This window comes from Schistocerca serialis, chromosome 3 (assembly GCF_023864345.2).
Source record: "Schistocerca serialis cubense isolate TAMUIC-IGC-003099 chromosome 3, iqSchSeri2.2, whole genome shotgun sequence".
Taxonomy (NCBI): domain Eukaryota; kingdom Metazoa; phylum Arthropoda; class Insecta; order Orthoptera; family Acrididae; genus Schistocerca; species Schistocerca serialis.
Genome location: NC_064640.1, coordinates 800,004,095 through 800,017,042, shown reverse-complemented (window position 1 = coordinate 800,017,042; position 12,948 = coordinate 800,004,095). Strand labels below are relative to the sequence as shown.

The following is a 12,948-nucleotide window of genomic DNA, read 5'->3' as shown; positions in this document are numbered from 1 at the left end:
ACACTGACGGGGGCGGTGCACAAATGTTGCGCAGCTAGCGCCATTCGACGGCCAACACCGCGGTTCCTGGTGTGTCCGCTGTGCCGTGCGTGTGATCATTGCTTGTACAGCCCTCTCGCAGTGTCCGGAGCAAGTATGGTGGGTCTGACACACCGGTGTCAATGTGTTCTTTTTTCCATTTCCAGGAGTGTAGCAAGGAAAGTCAAAACAACGTCTTTGGCGAATGATATTATACAAAGAGGATAATATCTTGTTATACTGAACTTTATAGATAAATATAGTTGTAATACTGTTTTTCAACAGCAAAATACTTTTTTCTAACTCCATTTAGATGTAAAAATAGTACAGTGATAAAGCGTAAGTAGGTGTTGATGCAGTTCTATGCAGGAAAGTGTCTGCCTCTCAAGAAATTTTATTATGATGCTGCTGTACCCTCGTTGTTGCTCATATTCATTGCACTTGATAAGCATATTGCAATGCTTCAATTTTAAGCCTTGGAGAATGAATTGAGTGACCACTGTCAGCCTCCTGAATTTTTTCAGCTTTAATATTACGGGGTTCACACTTTGTTCGCAGACCAGAGCTCATGGAGGGGTGGTTTTTTTTCCCCCAAATTCAGCCTGGTCCAGCATGTCTGTTCGAATATGAGCTTGGGAGCACCCACCTGCCCATGGGGCACCACCTCTCAGTGGTGGACTGTGGTTGTATTGTCTTTTGCTGTATGGGGACAATGATGTGGCGAGCAACTGTACAAGTGAAGGAGCCAGACAGGGTGTGACATTACATGGAACTGCAGCTGCACTCCATATCCCACCTTGGGATCAGGTGTTTGTGAGATCACTTATTCTACACTGTCCAGTCACATTAATGTGCCTACCTGTCAAAAGCCAGAATAACCCCCTTTTGCAGAGCTGACTGCTGCGAGACATGTAGGGAGAGAGTTACCAACAGGCATGTCAAGCCACGCCAACTCCAGTGCTGTGGCCAGCTGCACTAGGTTTCTCGGTTGAGGATCCAAGATGCAAACAACCTGATCAAGGCAGTCCCACAGATTCTTGAATTGGTTTAAATTCGGAGAGTTTGGTGGCCAGGGGAGTACAGCAAACTCATCCTGATGCTCTTTGAACCACGCATGTTCACTGTGAGCTGTGTGACACATTACATTGTCCTGCTGGTAAAGGCCATCATGGCAAGCACAAACTGCATGTAGGGGGTGAACATTGTCAATAAGGATAGATGCATATTCTGCTGATCCACTGTGCCTTCCAGAATGATGAGCTCACCATGGAATGCTACAAAAACATTGTCCAGGCCATAAAGCTCCCTCCAGATATCAGGGTGTTTGCTTTCAACATTTCACACCATACACAGCAGCGGCATCTGTCCAATACAGCATAGATTGTGATTCATCTGAGAAGGCACCTGTTGTCACTGAGGGGACATCCAGTTGATATTGGTGAGCAAACTCCAGAATTTGTCGCCAATGAACAGTAGCCAGCACAGCTGCATGAACCAGGTGCCTGCTGCAGAGGCCCATACACAGTAACAATTGCTGAATAGTCATTTCGCTGAACAGTCATTTAGGACACACAGTCGGTATCCCGTCAGTTCATCTGGGTGGTCAGTTGCTCAACAGTTGCCCCTCTATTCGCCTGTACACATCTCTTCAACAATCATTCACCCATATCACCTATGGTCTATGGTGCACCACAGATACCTCACTGCCAGTTTTGGATAGCGCCATTTTGCCATTCACGGTACAATTTTAACCATGGCAGCATGTGAACAATTCACAACTAGCCACTTCAGAAATGCTTCCACCCTTGGTCTGAAAGCCTATGATCATGCCCTTTTGGATGGCAGATAAATCACACTGTTTCCACATTACGACTACAACTGCACTCGTTTTTGCATCCCCCTACACACACTACATATCGTACACCAGTAAATGATTATTACAAGTTGATGTCGAGCATACGCAGTGGTCACGTTAATGTGGCAGGACCATGTCTTTACATTTCATTTCTATATGAAATTGGTCATAACTTCAAATTGAATATCATAAAAATGTAACACCTGGAAAGGGATGAGATGGCTGTGTGGAAGAGGCAACCAGAACAAAATAACATGCAACCTTTGCAGAACTAACAACAGATTTTTTTTTTTTTTTTTTTTTGGCGAGGCAAGTGGCATTGTATCAAGGTGATATCATGTTTGTTGCAGCAATGCACAACAAACTCTCATTGTAGGATCCTGAAGCAATGAATTCTGCATTTTTTTTTTTTTTTTTTTTTTTTGTTGTTATCCTCTTCATTGCAGAGAAGAGCTAGTCACCACAGTATATTCACCCCAACAAGCTCATGATCCCAGCTGTATTCTTATGTAGCTTTGGGAATATTCCAGAATGAGATTTTCACTCTGCAGCGGAGTGTGCGCTGATATGAAACTTCCTGGCAGATTAAAACTGTGTGCCCAACCGAGACTCGAACTCGGGCCCTCTGCCTAGGCTGTGGCTAAGCCATGTCTCTGCAATATCCTTTCTTTCAGGAGTGCTAGTTCTGCAAGATTCGCAGGAGAGCTTCTGTAAAGTTTGGAAGGTAGGAGACGAGGTACTGGCAGAAGTAAAGCTGTGAGTACCGGGCGTGAGTCGTGCTTCGGTAGCTCAGTTGGTAGAGCACTTGCCCGCGAAAGGCAAAGGTCCCGAGTTCGAGTCTCGGTCGGGCACACAGTTTTAATCTGCCAGGAAGTTTCAGCTTTGGGAATGTTTCTGTCTTTACATTTTGTGAAGAATGAGACAATTTCAAGCAACTGTAGTACCTGCAGTTGCAAAATGTTGATTTTTTTAAAGTCTAACTGCATTATAGGCAGCACATCAAAACGCTATGTGGCATATGGTACTGAACTAATGGGTATTACAACAAACTATCAAGAAGATACAAAGTGTTAGGATGAAAGTAACGTATGACTCAAGTGTCTACACAACAATGTCATCAAAACTGTTAACTCGGGACGGGACAGGAAAATTCTGCGCAAATGATGAAGTAAAAAATAACATGTAATCTGCGATATTTAGCTACATAATGTGAAAGCGGTATTTTTATGAAGTGTCACAAAATTTTGCATAATTCCCTGTACCTGAGTAAAAATATGGTAAAACTGGAGGGGGGGGGGATGGGATGGGGGGAGGGGGCATAGTTTATTAATATTGGTAACTGATAGTTTTTTAATACTCATATTTGACTGACTATTCTTCTCAACTTTGTAGAATCTGGATTGGTTTCTTGCACAAAGAACTATGGCTCTAAACGCAACATCAAATGAGAATGCCCTACTTGCAGTTCCAGTAACAATTTGTCACCGACTTATTTTCTGACACTTTCGCACAACCTATGGTAAAAAACATTTAATGCAGTGCCTCAACCTACATATTTTTGTAGACAAAAGCATATTTATGAGAAGTATCAAACACAGCCCTTTAGTCATGTAAACACATAAATCAACAGTGTCTGATTGCCTTTCAACCTAACCCAGATCCCAGTGTACGCAATAGGTCACCATCACCACAACCATCAGTCATAAAATAGAGAAACTAATATTTAATAAATATTGAAATAAACATTCTCAGTTTCTACACCAGAAACACGATTGCATGACGTCACGTGTTCTGTGCTCTGATTGGCATAGATGCAAACTAAGAGGTGTCATATTAATGTCCGTACTTGTGAAGTTTAAGTGCCGTATTTGATGAGTTTCTGATGTATATTGCACCCTACAAAAATGTGCAGTTTAACTGATGCACCATATTAATGAACTCCCGAAACTGTGCCTTTCTGGAGCAACTTGTTAGGCAAAAATATGGATAAAACCATTACCTATATTCCAGGTTCAAAGTGAAGATTGTTTCATTTTTGGGTTTAATATAAATTAATTTATGTTTTTGTTGTGCAGTTCATCTTCTGCAACAGTAATGTGCAAAATGTTCACGAATTTCAATTGCAGCATCAAAACACCTTTGATTGGTTAATCCAGTTACCACGAATGCATGTATGGGCTTACTGTCTTTTAGTTTCAGCAGCTGTGGGTTCTTTTGATTTTACTGTCCACTAGTACATAAACAGTGCTAACATTAAATTGCTTCTGCAATACATTCAGTAATCTCAATATCTGTTTCACTGATCATGAAGAATACATACCATATCATAACCAGTAAGTGGAATGCATTATCAACTAAATAATATGCTCAACAAAGCTGTACACTGAATTGTTTCTTTTTGCATTGCTGACTATTTCAAGTTCTGGGTAATGCCTCATTTAAATAAGTTTGCAGCACAAACCTTGTCTCATCTACCAAAATATGAAACAGGGATGCCTGTACTAGTCAATGGCTTCAAATGCAGATTACTTTTCCATCGATGAATTCATTGATAAAATGATGAACTCTCAAAAAATAGCACTTTAACTGTGATGCAATTAACATCCTATACCAACTACCCTTATAAGAATGAGCAGGGGGAAAGAATAGAAAGCAAATCAGTTTAATTACGGTACTATGATGAAGTGTTTTCCTCCTATACATACGAGACAGTTCAGATACCCTCAACACTCTGAAACTCTTAAGAGGAGTTGATCACCTCTGTTATAAGAGTGGATAAGGGCTTTGGCTGTAGAACATTAAAAATTGGCAAGCCTATTTGTTTCACAATTTCAGAGAGATTCCAGTGTACCAATCAATAAGAAAAACTATTGTCTTGTGACTGCCACCTGGAAAAAAGACATAAAATTATTCTAATAAAACTAACAGAAAACCATGCCATGGGCCACCATGCAAAGCCACATTCTGTCTTATTGACAAATACAGAAGCTACAGTGACGTTCACTTTTGATAAGTGCAAAAAGAGAAAAATTGCACTTTCTGATTTTCCTTCTTTTGTAGTTACAGTTCTATAGCTAAGTGGTAGTTTCTAATGCTAGCCTGTGTACATTACACTCTGATCAGATTGCAATGCACAATATATTCTATCAAAATGTCTACAACAGATTTCAGCGGAAACAACTGACAACAGGAAGCTCACACTTCTAAAATTAACTGTAATTTTAAAACAAAAACATCTTATACATTACAGTAGGAATAATTTAACATTTCTTCACTTACTTTCAAGTGTTTTAACACTTCTGAGATTCATTTCCTGGTCATCAGCCTGAGTACCTTGTGAGTGTCTCCCACATTCTGTATCACATACTCTGCATATAGCTAACTTCAGAAGCTGAAAATCAAAAACCACTGTTAACAGAACAGTAAAGAATGGTGCAGTCTACAGTTACTACCCTATTACTTTTTAGATACATTGCTCATAGTTTATTTAAGACTTTGCAACAATGTGAAAATGGAGTTGACTGCAAAGTTGCACACGAGTTAACTTACCTGAACGCGATAATTTGCAGAGCAGAAACATGCATCTAAAAAAAGAGTAAAATACTACACTACTGGTGCAGATCTTCAAGTCAGTACCAGGTCAATACAGTTAATATGCACAAAATATGAACAGTAGCACTCAAGTTTTAAATCATTTCTTCTTTTCTTCTAAATTGATAGACATATCAGTCAGAAAAAAAGGGTCAGAACCGTTGCACTTATCTGAAGACTATTCAGTTAGTAATTCCTGGGGAAGAAATAATACTGTGTTAGGGCTGCCAACACATATGACACTCAATTATGTAGTCAACAAGAATTAGAATGCCATTAACAGTTGGTACCAAAAAGCCCATCAAGTATCGAACTTATTATATGATAAAAAAATCAAGTCTTGATTGCAAAACAGAATATAATATAATTTATTAGCAGTGACAAGTTTCAATCTATACAGATTTGCAGACCATAACATAACTGAAAATTTAACTTTGGTGTTCATAGAGAGAGATCATATTTCAATGGTATACAGAAAAGAGATATACATTACAATAAAATTCAAAGTATTTATACCCTTCAGTGATCCACAGAGGCACTGAACAGAACCGAACAGTATGCTGTAAGGCACATTCATCAACTGCTGAATACCGTAAAAGTGCTACAAAATATTCATCCACCACCTAACACATGACTAAACAAGGCCCCAATGATAATAAATTACAATGGTATCATATATAGTTACATCAAGAAATAACACTGAGTAAATTAAAAAGTTGAACATTTTTAAGTAAGACAACACACATCAATACTAATTGTGTTGTTATACATTAAACACATTTCAACAATATAACGTAATTAAGAAAAAGGACAACCAATAGAAAAAGGTTACTGTAACCACAACTACCACCTGTGACCAATACATGAAAATAATGAACACTGGAGTCTTTGTAAAGGGAACGAGACATCAATACAAAGATGTAACGAAACAATGGCAGCAGCCACCAGACAAATGGCCTCAGACCACTGATGAAACCTGTCTATGGCGGAGCAGTCACACATCCACATACACAGTGACAACAGGAGCTGTCAGTTGTCAAGGAGATGAAAGCATCAATATATGGCAATATAATGCCCACTGCCATAGAGATAGCCAGCCTGAAGCTTAACAAGAGAAGATATTTTGCCTCTAGATGACATCGGTCACCATAGGGATGAAAGGTATCAAATTATTGACATGACATGCTAATATAGATCCATTTATAGTGAAATACCATACCAAAGGGCCAGTTATAAACAGCAATATTGCATATAAATGTTTAAAAACTCGTGAGAAAGGAAAATTAAATTTTAAAAAGCCAGTAATATAATTGGCAAAATTTAAAATAGAAGATATATAAGACTAGAAAAAATATTTAAGTTCAAAGCATAGTACAGGAAATAAAATATTTTATTATTTCCTCTTCTATGCTACGAGGTTACAGATTTTTTAGGTCTCATCTTTCTTTTTATTGCACTTTTTGTCAATTATATTACTGGCTTTTGTCAATTAACTTTTAAATTTAATTTTCCTTTTTCATCAGTTATTAAATAATAATATAAAATGTTACCAGCTTACAGCTGGCCATAAGGTATAATATTTTACTAGAAATGGACCCACATAAGTACGACATCTCATTAATTTACATCTTTCATCCCCATTGCGACAGATGGCATCTAGTGCCAAAATATCATACCCAAAGACATACATTTCTTGTTTAACTTCGAGCCGGCTATTTTCATGGCAACGTTTGCTGTATCAGCATACATCAATGCTTTCGCCTCCATGGTGACTGATGGTGTCCCTTATCAGTGCATCTCTGGACTGATTTCTGCACTGTCACAGGCACATTTCATCATTGAAGTTGAAACCACTCATCTCCATGGTGACTGGTGGAATTGTTTGGATACATCTTTGCATTAATTTCCAGTTTCCTACAGTCACTGATCAAGGCTACAGTCTATTATTTTCACATACTGCCCACAGATGGCAGTTCTGGTCACTGTAACCATTTTCTATTGGTTGTCCTATTTATTCCTTCCACTATATTATTTAAATGTGTTTAATGCATAACACAATGAATAGTGATGTGTTTCATCTCATTTATACTCCCCAGCCTTTTAATTTACTCATTATTATTTATCAGTGTAATTTTGTATGATACCATCATATTTTCTTCTCACTAGGATCTTCTGTGATCATGAGCTAAATGGCGGATAGAGCTTCACCTTTTTACTCTATTCAGAAGTCGATAAATGTGCCTCCTGGAATACAGTTCAGCTCTGCTCTGCACCTCTGCAGATCACGGAAGAGTATAAATGTCTTCAATTTTATTTTAATGTATATTGCCTTTTCTGTATACTGTTAATACAAGGGTTATTATCCAAGTACGATACGATTGGTCGCAAAATGAAAACCATATTGAAAATCAAAAATGTTTCATTTGTACCAGTTAACTACACCTTCCAGCTCCTCACCTACACTAAGTCACCGTTCCAACTTACAAGTGAATGGTCCAATAAGACATGTTGAAGTTACACATTTTTGCCAGGTGAAGAACAACTTATAACAGCGGTTTGTACACCCCTGCCCAGCTAGCGTGTGACTCGGCAAATCACTCACACAGTGCCGCATAGCAAAATTATCCATAGTTCACAGACACAAATTTTAAGCACCTAAAGCCTGGTTTACAATGGAGCAAATGGAAGGGAACACGTGTGAATGAGCATTTGCAGAAAATTCACTGCCATTCACTTGTACATGGGTAGAATCGTTTATACTACAGGAAATGGAAGAGAACACAAGGTAGCGAACATTGCCTATGAATGCTGTGTTATTAGTTTTTAGTTTATGGAGCTAATATTCGGCATACAGGATACAACTCTATCTTGTAAGAGCCACAATGTGAAATGTTGCTATTCAGTGAGGATTATTTTGCATAGCGAGTATAGTGTTCTTGACAGAGTATGCAAAATGGCGCAGGGAAACAAGAATTTAAATGTCTCAATTTGTATGAAAGCGTGACATGCGTGGAGATTGTGCACTTTACACAGAATTGCATCTCCATCTCTCCTTAGCACTGGTCCAAAATTTTCCTCATAAGTAGGCTGTCATTTTTCCCTGGCTTCTCGTTACCACTGAGGGGAAATTTATAAACAGAGCACTAATTACTGATGTTGAGCATCATCTCAAGAGGTGACACAGCTAGCGTTTCCACTATGTGTGTAAGGTCTAATGGTCATATTCTTTTTTTTATTCGTCCTTAAAACAAAAATGATCTAGTGGCAAACTGCATGCTTCTGATCCAGAGAGCGCAGGATTAAATACCATCCAGCCCACAACTTTTTCACTATGATTTTGAACCAAGCATTAACTTTTCACAGAAGTTGTAGTGGCCATGAAAGACATGTGGTTCGAATTCCACATTACCTGCAGGTCTCCATTTTCTGATTAGGTAACTGGGGAAGCTTAGGGACACGTAAGTAACTGCAGTGGCATCCAGTTGAAAAACCTGCAAGAGGCCTACCGGGTAGACCAGACAGAATTCTCTTTTGCTCGTGCTTGTTAGCTTATTTGCTCCAGTGAAAACCTGGCTTAAACTATACAAACATTCTTTTGGAATAACTTAATATCGACAGTTCAATTCCTGCACATGTAATTCTAATAAAAGTGGCTAGTAGAGAAAATAAAATTATGGCTGTTTTTGATGTCCATCAATGAAGACTTGTAATTTGTCAAAATCAAATGTGTCGTGCAGTACTACATTTTATAACAATTCCTGTAGGCCATTCCTTACAATAATGTTTGAATGTTGTACATTTGACTATCAGTGAAACAGTTCTTTGTTTACACCCTGTAGTCGTCACACAAATGTAAAGTGTCTATTGAATGACAGAAACAAACATTTTTCTTGCACCAGGCACACCGAACAAAGGAAAAATTGATGCAGCCAGGCACTTCACAGTAACCACTAGTTTTATTTAGACAGAACTGGGATGGTGTCAGAAATGGTCCTGGCCATTGTTCTGCATATTGCACAGCATACCAGGCATACTTTGTCAAATTCGAAAAGCATGGTGAAGAAAACTGGTAATGCACAAATGACTGCAACTTAAGAATACTCTTCTGCTGATAAACCTGAAATTATGCTGTCTGATAATTTCCTGAAAAATGCTTTCTACTGCCAAAAAAATTCTTTATCAAGAGGTCGAATCACACTAGTAGTTCCAGGCAGAATCCACATTACATCTACAGATTTTTCATCGTCATCCACAAAAACAGAGGCATCGTTCTGTCCAGACCATGAATCCAACAAAACCAATGAATTAGTTTCTATGGATGGTAGGAATAACTTTCGAATGAAATGTTGAAAATATTTCTTTCCAATTTTTCCAGATTTTGATACGCCGATTACAATATTTTTGCCCCTTCGTTCTTGTAAGATGTGTGTTCTAAAAAGAGGTCTGATGGCCAGTAGTTCAGTGTAATGCTCCATCAGTCCACGTCTTCTGCGAGTATAATCTGCCTCAGTACCCTTTAAGGAACTTATGTACTGGTCCTTGCGTTTTATTATTGTATTATTTATTACAATACCTTGTAATCCCTACATTAAAGGTTATATATGTCTAGTTAATAGTTCTGGTCACTTTCTGGAATAAATCTAGCAGTGTAGTGTAATTTTTGGTACAAATTTGCTTTGTGGTTCTTGAAGACAGGCATACAGCTGCAGAAACAGTAAACCACTCACACTTATCACTGGCATTATCGTATATGATGTGTCACTGCATTCGTTGATTGGGCAGCTGGCTCGGCCTTCCTCCCCCCCCCCCCCCCCCCCCCCACACACACACACTCCGAAATGATCAAGTGCAGTGTGCACACACGCAGTTCTTTCAGGAAATCTGACTGATCAGCACTATAAACAGCAGTTGTGGGGGTAGAGCAAGTTTCATCTTTACGTCAGCCATGAATTTCTCTATAGCATTAGGTATCGCTGGCAGCTGCTCTTCACATTTATGTGATGTGAACTTGGTAATTTTGCGACTTCTTATTCTGTACAATTTCTTGAACCTGCATAGCCAGGTCAACGAAGTGTGGAAATTACAATGTTCATGTCAGATGCAATTTGGAGGGCTCAGTCTCATAGAACTCCATTGGCAATGGTGCATAGCCTCTCATGAGCAGTTCTAAATCTTTCAAACAGTTTTTCATTCAGATGGTTTCAGGTTTCTGGTTGGCACATATTTTTTACTTCATGTAATTCATTCTATCATTTGTACAGTTCACGCTACGATTTTATGAAATGAAAATGCCTCTGCACACTGCATAACTTCAAGTGTTTTTTCCCCTCCTTCATTTACCCAATATTTCACTGCCTTTCATTTGTCACTGAAAGCTGTTGCAGTACATTTTTTTTTTTTTTTTTTTTTTTTTTTTTACACGTGGAAGGTATTATTCTTCAGAACTATTTTTGGTACAACTGACATTTACCGAACCACAATTCATAGAATCATCAAAGTTCTTTCCTATTCCTTCTAACATATCCACAATTTCAAACGAACTGTCAATATCATTCGAATAAATGTCAAGGAAATCAACTAAAAAATGACACATATGTACATCCTCAGGAGAGACAGGTGATTTCGGTTGGAAATCACGTCCTGCATATTCCAACATTGGTAAATTGAGAACATCACCTGAATTCCACATTACTGTGAAACAAAGAAAAAAAAAAGGTACTATTAGCAGGCATGCCTTATGAAAGCACAAATATTAATTCAGCTTTATCTCTATTGTCAATACTTATGAATACCGCAAAAAGCAACTGATAATTTGTAATAGATGTTACTCGAGTGGCTAATTCGAGAGAATAGTAACTGTGTGATGTAGTGTCAGAGAAACTATCAACAAAAAGTAACCTGAAATGCCCTTTACAAATTACGATCGGGCTGAGTCATGTTTCCTGTTTATAAACATAGCACCCACCTCGGCTGTCTGTGTGCCTAGTTGTGCATGCTCAGTTGCTACAGCGCCAGTAGGGGTGTACATTTCTACCGCCGGCTGGCACACTACAAATATGGCAATTTTCAAGTATTTTTTAATACTTGGAGTGCCTCTTAGCAGCTAAAATTTTGACGGTGCATTTCTTTCGTTGTCTTACCTGCGTCAAAAATTTCAGGGTAGGTTTCGACATGTCTTACTGGACCATTCCCTTGTTAGACATTTGACATAGCATTGTACCAACTTTCCAATACCCTTGTCATACAAGGCGGCCACCTGCGCTTTTCAAAAATTTTCTATGTTGGTCTGCAGCTCATTGTCTATGTCAAAATGTTGTCCTCACAGCCAGCAGCTCATGTGAGCAGAGACAAAACGCTACGTGAGTGTCTTCACTGCATCTGCAGTAAGCAGCTGAGAATTTCTCAACAACAAGGACACAGTTACATTATGTGGTCTGCATAAAATCAGGCACAATCTCTCAGCAGGCACTCATACTTGGCAAGAGACTATTATCTAGGCATCTTTACATGCTCACTGCGCACTCAGGACGAAGGAGCAGTGTTACGCGATCAACAGACCTACTAGAGACACTGCCCAGCAGATCTGTACAAAGCTTCATCATACTTTCACTGTGGTTTCCATTTTGCAACTTATCAGACCTTAATACACAAACTGCCCTCATATGTTTAATATTTCCTGATCTCCCTCTAAGAAAATTTACGTTAAATTTTCTGAGATACCTTAGGCTCTGAAGATAATCTGTACAGACAAACTGGTCAACACTAATAAATTATGTTCTATTTCGTGATAAAGACTGATTTTTACAATTCTAATTAAATTTAGTTTGCTGTTACTCCAAATATGTTACAAAAATCATTAACTTCTTACAGAAGCTTATTATTACATAAATTTATTTCTAATAGCTTGTCTGCCCTACCACCTGTTCCATTTTTATTTGTCTGATTTTCAAGACCAATTACATAATAACATGATTAAAATGAAAGACTGTTATAATGAGTGGTTTATGATGACCTACAAAGCTCCCACTGTTCAATGTGCATGCCACATTTAAATACTGCCTTTGTGAGTCTCTCTGGACCACATTGCCTACAGCACGTATTAGCAAAATAGTAACTAACTACTAAAAATTGGAGGCATTCCTTCATCCCTATTTACCATTCTGAAGAAACAATGAGTGGTCAAGGCAAGCCTGTTGTGGTATCGATACTTCCGATGCCACAGCGTAGGTGCATGCTCGTAGGTTGGCACTACCAAGAGCGTTATACCGTGTGCTCATAAAATTGATCCGCCCAGAGACTAAAACTTACGCAGAAGTGACTGATGCATTGAACTCCCACTTCCGTGACAGTGTAAATGTGGAAGCCGCACGCCACAAATTCTTTTATCTCTGGCGAGGTCTTAGTCTAATAAATCTTGGTTAGTGGACCTTCAGGGACTAACATCTGATTGTGACTTTAATTGTTCATGTGGACTCTCTTATGCA

The 12,948-nt window shown here is 38.6% G+C and overlaps 1 protein-coding gene across 2 annotated transcripts in view; it reads right to left on the bottom strand.

The window, feature by feature from the left end:
• LOC126470641 (uncharacterized) overlaps positions 1-12,948 on the bottom strand; it is a 145,760-nt gene that overhangs the window by 45,506 nt on the left and 87,306 nt on the right. For both annotated transcript variants that reach the window (XM_050098621.1, XM_050098622.1), the window contains one exon: positions 5,153-5,264. In XM_050098621.1, the coding sequence (XP_049954578.1) occupies positions 5,153-5,264 (112 nt within the window). The remainder of the gene's footprint in view (positions 1-5,152; positions 5,265-12,948) is intronic.